Source organism: Denticeps clupeoides, chromosome 13 (genome assembly GCF_900700375.1).
Source record: "Denticeps clupeoides chromosome 13, fDenClu1.1, whole genome shotgun sequence".
NCBI lineage: Eukaryota > Metazoa > Chordata > Actinopteri > Clupeiformes > Denticipitidae > Denticeps > Denticeps clupeoides.
In genome coordinates, this window is record NC_041719.1 from 4202271 (window position 1) to 4209691 (window position 7421).

Below are 7421 nucleotides of genomic sequence, written 5' to 3' on the forward strand. Positions count from 1 at the left end.
GTTGCCACGACCGCCCGTTTCACGCCGAACCGGTCAATCGATGTAGAGGAATACATTTGCGGGTAGAGGTCTTCTTCAGATCTTCACGGGAATTGTTCTCAGATCTGTTTCAGCGGTCTGCGCAACTTCGAACGCGGAATTCAGAATTCCGGACTCGTGTTTCCAGGAAGTGCTTCGGACGGAGTTCTACTCGACCTGGCAACCACATCCCTGCGCCGACGCTGATGGAGGAGCCGCGCACTAAGACCAACTTCAGTAAGAAGCCGCTGGTCCTGCAGCGTGGAGATCCGTCCCCACGACTCGGTGCACCTCGTGTAGAGAAATATCTTTTGGGGCGTTTTCCCCATTTTTTTAATAACAATGCATGGTGAGACTGAGGCTGACTGAGTGATCGGGACCAGGGGTGGGTTTTTCTTCATCTGGACGGAGACCAGGAGCTGGTGGACATGAACTGCGGGGACTGAGCTCAATCCATCACTTTTGATTTGAGAAGGATGTGCATGGACCCATAACGGAAGAGGAGTCTGTGCTGTTTCCTCGCTTTTAATTCCCTGAAAGCTGAACTGGTAATCCTTGCTCTTTTTGCCACAATCTCTCAAACTTTAGGTGTACTCATAAAAGCAAAAATACCCATTTAATGCTTTTCATGAAACAGAAATAATCTGTACTGGACAACTACAAACAGGACAGTACCGAGTCTTAGTCCAAGTATGGGAGTCTAGCATAACCATCTTAATACACCAACATTTTTCCCAAAATAGTTTTTTTTTCAACCTTTTTCCTTTGGGGCTCTGAAGGATGGAGCCTAATACAGATTCTGGGCTTGAAGCGCCCACCCACAGGGAGGGGGGCCCAAACCAGCCACCGGAGTCCCACGAGACCGAAAAACTTCTCAGTGTCATCACCACCGAGCCTGGGGGCAATGGGGTGAAGACGTCCAGCTCTTTCACCCTAAACGTGGGCCCGGATAAAGACACGGATGCAGACCAGAATGGCCACAGTGTGCCCCTGAGGTCGGGTTCGACTGGGCACCTGGAGGGGGCACCTCTGTCCCCGTCCAGGGGCAGCTTGAGTCGCACCTCCTCAACTGGCAATGCTGCCCAGGACCAGCAGAAACCCAAAGACTATCTCATATGGGTCATTTTGTCCTGCTTCTGTCCATCCTGGCCCATCAGCATCATTGCGCTTGTCTATTCAATCATGGTAAGTTTCCCGTATTACAAAGTGCATCCCCCCCCCAATGTTTGAAAATGAGCGTTGCAGCAAATGTGGACGTTTAGATGAAGCAAATTACCTTGCCGATCGGTGATTAACCACAAGTTTTCTGGCACGAGGAGCTCAATGAACCCGAAGTTGAGGTCAGTATCCTCTGGTTATGATGAAGGTGGAACCGTAAGTTCTCGTACGCTTACTGACAGCATCTGAAAGTGCACGGTATTGAGAAAAGCAGGATTTTCACTTGGCAAGTGTGAGCTGGACAGGGACAGTATGGCTGCTGAGGCCGGTTTTGCATGCAGGGCGTGGTGATATGCGCTCTCGCTCAAATTTGTATACAGCCAGGAGGAGATATCAGACGCTCTTTTCTGCGCATCACTTTTTGTGAGATATATATATATTTTACAGATGTTAGATTTTAAAGAGCCATAATGTCTTTTGCTTCGGGGAAAACGTTTTAGAAGAGCCTCTGCCCAGAGACTAATACCAGCCATTCCGTTAGATCCGTATGTCAGGAGTTTGGACTAAATACTGAGATCTGTGATTTAGGGGCAGAACCTTTACGTTCAGCTTGCTGAACCACGACTGAAAAATTTCTGGTCGTTAAAAAAAAAAACACCCCACAAATGGTCCAATGGCACAAATTACAATTCAATTATTAGAATTAATAATATGCAAAATCAGTTTTTGCAAGTGGCTCCGTGCCTCTCACACAAACCAGCATTCTGTGAAACAAATTCACCCAACCACTGTGAACACAGTCATGAGTGGCCAGAAGAAACTCGGGAAGAAGGTCTACAACCGCAGCGTGGAGCAGATCAGACTTGCGTTTCGCAATGTTGGGCTGGGCAAGGAGCCCAGAGGAAAGCTTCACTTGTTTGGGCCCGGCTCGCCGATGCAGAGGGGAATCAATCACCGGGATTGCAGCGACGGAGGAGGCTTCATTACTCAACACCCGCTCTGGGCGTAGCGCGGAGCTGGAGCCACATGGCCTTTACTGCACGCTTAGCAGATTCTGCGTGAAATATGGCCTACTGTACGCGCGGCTTGAAGGCTTGATGGCCTTTTTTTTTTTTTGGTTTTGTTTATGTGGGCCTTTGTGTGGGTGGACGGGCTGTCGAATTGCCGTACGCTCGACCATCACTCTTCCTGCCGAGCGTTTCAATGCACCACAAAACAAGTAAAGGGTTAAAAAGAACCCGGTATTGAGTCGTTGTGAGGAAGCCATCATGTCCGTTTTCCACTGACAGACGAATGAGGCTCTTTGCCTCGGATTGGGTCACGTTTCCACGGAAGCCTCGCTAATAGTCATTACTCGGACCCGAGACCCCGACGTGTTTGGCCATCGTGGCTTTTCACAGTCGCCCTAAAAGGCGCTGCCTCCGTTTAATGCTCGCCCTGTATTATTAATGGACCAGACTGGTGAGCACTTAGAATGCTCTCTCTCTCTCTCTCTCCCTCTCCCTCTCTCTCTGTGGTGGGAGGCCATGCAGCATCGCCGGCTGAGATGCTCTGGTACGACACGAGCGCGTCCGTAAGAAAAATGTCGGCCACCCCACCCTTCCCCACCCCAATCAATACAGACATCCCCACAGCTCGTTCCATGGGTTCAAGTGCGTGTTCCATTTGTCATTAAAATGTCCGAGTGTTCGAGATGTTTGGCCGAAAGTGCAGCGGCCCTCCTCGCTTTTTAATAAACGGACCTGCATTGATTTAAAGGCGCTGATGTGGCTTCTTTTTTTTTTTTTTTTCCCCTCATCGGCATGATCAATAGAAGGTTTTGCTGCTCCGGCCACATATTATACCTCCGCTAAGACATCAGAGCGGTCCGCAGTATCGGAGCATCGGGTGGCACCTTTTTGATGAATCTATGTAAAGCAAACCCCTCCTCCACGCCTTCCATTTGGACGTGGCCACGGCCCTAACCCGATCCCCCTGACAGGCTCTGCCCCGGCCCAGCTCCGGCTGCCAAGACTGCAGCTAAGCCCGCCGTCTCGGCAGCAGCGAAGACGGCATGGAGACAAAGAGGTCCAGGGGGAGGCTGAGAGTGGGATGGCGGGGAGATGTCCGAGCTCTTCTCGTTTTTCCGCACAACATCTCTGTAACCCTACCCCCACGTTGTAGTTCCCCCATCCCGTCATCCCCGTCCCGGTCCTGAGCGCTGCACGCTGGGGACAGAATATCAGCGCGAAGGACCATTAGTTCGTCCTGACCCAAAATGCAGGCTTTTACATTATAACCACATAATATAAAAAAGACAGCTGACTAAACATGTTAAAGTGTTCACTGTTGGTCACCATGGGATACATATTCAGCGTTATGTTGCACCATATGACACTGACAATGCTGAACAGACTGTTACTCTTACATTTACAGCATTTATTAGACGCCCTTATCCAGAGCGACTTACAATCAGTAGTTACAGGGACAGTACCCCCCCTGGAGCAACTTAGGGTTAAGTGTCTTGCTCAGGGACACAATGGTAGTACGTGGGACTTGAACCTGGGTCTTCTGGTTCATACTCTTGCCCCGTTAGATGTAGTATGTAGTAAAATAGCCATATAAGAAGCGGCACGTGGGGCGCGTTCACAAACATCAGGTTTGCTCGTGCACCAATCATAATTCTTGTATTGAAGTGCTGATACTCTGCATTTCTGGTGTTACGGAAACAAGTGGTAAATGGGGCGCATTGACAGGAGGGGCTTAGTTGGGCTTGTGAGAGCTGTCAATCATTTCTACAGGAGACTCGATTTTTTAACTCCGTTTTTAAAACCATAATGAAAGTTCTGGGTTTCAGAAATAATTGCACACTGTACAGATGACTAGCAGTCAGTCTGTTGTTTCTATCTGTTTATTCCTGAAAATAAATCCTGAAGACATATTTGATGGGAAATTAGCAAATAGCGGATGTGCTACATCTGTTAAATTGTAAAATTAGGCCAAAGACTTAAAGGTTCACAAGATGTTCTTCAAAATTGTTATTATTTTTTTAGTGTTTTGAACCAAAATATCATACACATAGCGATTTGAGAAACATATTTATAGGCCATTAGAACATGTGCATGTAGACACAAATTCATGAAGCTGAATGAGAACCATCAAATCCTGGATTTTGATTTCCAGTGTCTTCTGAGGGGCGATTGTCATGTGACCAAAGTACACAGAATGGATGCCGTGCTGCTGTGCAGCATGTGACTGATGCCTGCTCTGCTGAATTACTCGGTATTGATTTCTCTAATGCAGTGTACTGGAGGGAGGCTCCCCTGGGTACAGGGAGGGTTGGGAGGGAAACGTGGCGCAGAACCTCATGATGGGACCATGGTAACCCGCCACGGCAGTCGTGCGGTCATCTGATCGGCAGAGTAACTCTTGACCAGTCCCACTTGGGTGTGGGGCTTTTTCGGTCGTTCCTCTGTTCCTCCTCCGGTCACCACGGGCACATGAAGGACTGCCATGCCATGTGTTGGTTAGCGTTGTAATGGCAGCTCATTCATATTTGAACAGGAAGCACTCTGCAGGCAGTGTGGTTTCACGCGGCCTTTCTCTCTTTTCCCTTTTTCCAGTCCAGAAACAGTCTGCAGCAGGGGGACGTTGATGGGGCGCGGCGTTTGGGACGCCTGGCCCGCCTCCTCAGCATCGTCGCGTTCATCGTGGGCCTGCTGTTCATCATCGCCTACACGGTGGTGGCAGGTATGGGTGTCGGCAGAGCGAGACCTCTAAATCCAATCTTTCAGCGTGTTTACATTATTTACTGTCGCGGTGTCTGTATTAAGCTGCCAGTCAAAGGTTGGACGCACCTACTCTGTGGCGGTTATGGAGACTAAGATGTCTCCATATAGAAGAATCCAATGCAAGAAACGTATTAAGCATGCTTGTAGAAGGAGAAAGTGAAGCATGTTTGATGAATCGCAGGCCTTCGCGGCTGCCTTGTTCACTATTGTCATCATCAAAAGCCGCCTGATGAGATGCTCATTAACACGAGTGAATAATAAACCTTCAGGACTGCTGGAAACCAGGCCCGTTGTCCCATTTAAGGAATTCTGCAATTACAGCAAAAGCTCCCAACATTTCTGTTCATGACGTAACCATAATGTGAAAAATATGTAGGCACGTCCAGACTTTTGACTAGTAGGGTACGTGCATTATACATAGACTATGAATACAGAAAAAGCACAGTAGTACACCTCCCGTGCTGGTGCTGTACCCAAGGTCACACCACACCAGTGGCAGTGTTCGCAGGGTGCGTAACGCTGCGTAACGTAACGGGCCCAGATGAGTTCGTTTCCATTCAGACTCACTGCAATAAGGACCTGCAGAATAACCCGCTGTGCTTGTGTCTCGTCTCTCCGACAGTTTCGTGAAGTGGGGCATGGGACCAACTGCACAGAAGATGGGAAGGAGGCTCATCTACTGAAAAAAAAATATATGTATGTTTTAAAAAAAGAAAATATCTCAAAAACGTCTGCATAATAATGACCCCCCACGTCCATTATGGAAACAAACGTCCAAGGAAAATGTCAATGAAATCCATAAAATAAAGGCCGGAAATGCATGCTTTCTTAAATTATGCTTGAAGGAAAACCAACTACACAACTATACACTTGACAAGTAAAGAAATAATTTGTTTTTTTTCTGAGAATGGATGAAGGGACGGCAGAGGATGAAATCTTTAAACAGATGAACTCTGCCTCCTCTGATGTTGTGGGTTCAGAACCTATACGGTAATGTGACGTGTTTGCATTATATAAATATGTATTTTTATGGGTGGTTTGTACGCTGAAGAGCTGTCTGCGGGTAACGCTGGGACTGTTGCAGACAGGCGGAGGAGAAAAGGACAGCGATCGGGGCGCTGGACACTGCACCAGACCTGAACATTGCATGCCTCTGCAGTGTGGAAAGACCAGATGTTCTTCTGTTTTCTGTGCCAGGGCCATTGGTGGTAAAAATGCGTACAGCGCTGTGTGTTCGGTAATAATCTCTGCTCCAATTTGCCTTGCTGTCGTTTGGAGAAGCCTAGATGAAACGTCTGCGGGTGCGCATGTTGACTTGCCTGAGCCCGTCTGGCCGCTGAGGATGCCTTCGCATGGGCCAAACCCGGGAAGGAGTCGCAAGCTCCGAATCCCAGACTCCTGGTGACAGCACATCCTCACGAGTGTGCCGGGCAGTATCTACTCTCAACCTGTATCGGTATGATAGAATTCTATATACACTTGTATTTATACAAAGACACAATATCTAGGCATGCTTTGAGCAAAACAGTACGCCACGTCCTCTGTCAGTCACATCCTCATTGAGCTCTGCAGACCGTCCATCCTCCATTTGGTCACTTTCAGCCGACTCTGCAAGGCTCAGAATCTCGGAGGCGTCAAATGTCCACAAAGAAAGGGCGTTTGGCGACATTTATAGACACGTACGTACATAAAGGACACATCCGTCGCAAAGACCTGCAAATGATAGAAACAACCAGAGGCAGAGGGTTGAGTTGGATGAAGTGAGATGCGCTGTTACCCCGATAACACCAAAAAAGCACTTGATGTTGATTTACCCAAAAACACAGGAGCATGTGTTAAACTGAATCGGAAAAGAAACTAAATTCTTTCACTTATGGACCAATTTGTATATAAAAAAAATTGAAATATGGAAAAATGATGATGATGACAATGTATTTATATTTGGCTGTATAAGACGAACTGGGAAGTCTGTACCTGTTTTTCCATACTATAAAAGAGACTGATTCAAGAGGACTGAACGAAAACCTGTGTGCAAGGCCTTGTTTGAGGTCAAATTCAAACAATATTAACTATTAACTTAATATTGCTATTAACCCTGTTCTGTACAGTAACCTCAAATGTGTGAGGAATTATGCCATGTAAATACTGGAAAGAAATACCCAGATCATCTTTTTTTTTTATTTTACTTTGCATATTGCACTTGCCAATGATTCCTTGTGGTGTACCTACAGCGAAACGCGGTTCTGTGTGTCTGTAAAACTGAATTCTACCCATGTAACTTTACATCAGTTCATATTTTTGGACACGACTGTCTTTTTCATACCTTTTATTGTGTACATTTGCATGTATGAAATAAACTTTAACATGCATGGTCCACAAAGAGTTGTATGTTGCTGTATGTTGACTGAATGTTGCATAGGAATGGCATTTCAATCATAAAATACCACACATAACAAAATATATCAAATAATGACC

At 46.9% G+C, this 7421-nt stretch overlaps 1 protein-coding gene across 2 annotated transcripts; it reads left to right on the top strand.

The window, feature by feature from the left end:
- Positions 1-94: 94 nt before the first annotated feature.
- Positions 95-5658, top strand: trarg1a (trafficking regulator of GLUT4 (SLC2A4) 1a). 2 transcript variants are annotated; one of them, XM_029001151.1, is made up of 4 exons: positions 95-566; positions 798-1203; positions 4779-4905; positions 5569-5658. In XM_029001151.1, the coding sequence occupies exons 2-4, from the start codon at positions 799-801 to the stop codon at positions 5574-5576; spliced, it is 540 nt and encodes a 179-aa protein (XP_028856984.1). In that variant the 5' UTR covers positions 95-566; position 798; the 3' UTR covers positions 5577-5658. The 2 variants fall into 2 exon arrangements, with proteins under 2 accessions (XP_028856984.1, XP_028856983.1); XM_029001150.1 differs by having other exon boundaries at positions 97-1203.
- The last annotated feature ends 1763 nt before the right edge of the window (positions 5659-7421 follow it).

Bases quoted from the DNA above. Each gene is read 5' to 3' on its own strand.
- trarg1a (XM_029001151.1), top strand. From the start codon at position 799: ATGGAGCCTAATACAGATTCTGGGCTTGAAGCGCCCACCCACAGGGAG. The intron at 1,204-4,778 runs GTAAGTTTCCCG...CCCTTTTTCCAG, and splicing joins CGCTTGTCTATTCAATCATG to TCCAGAAACAGTCTGCAGCA.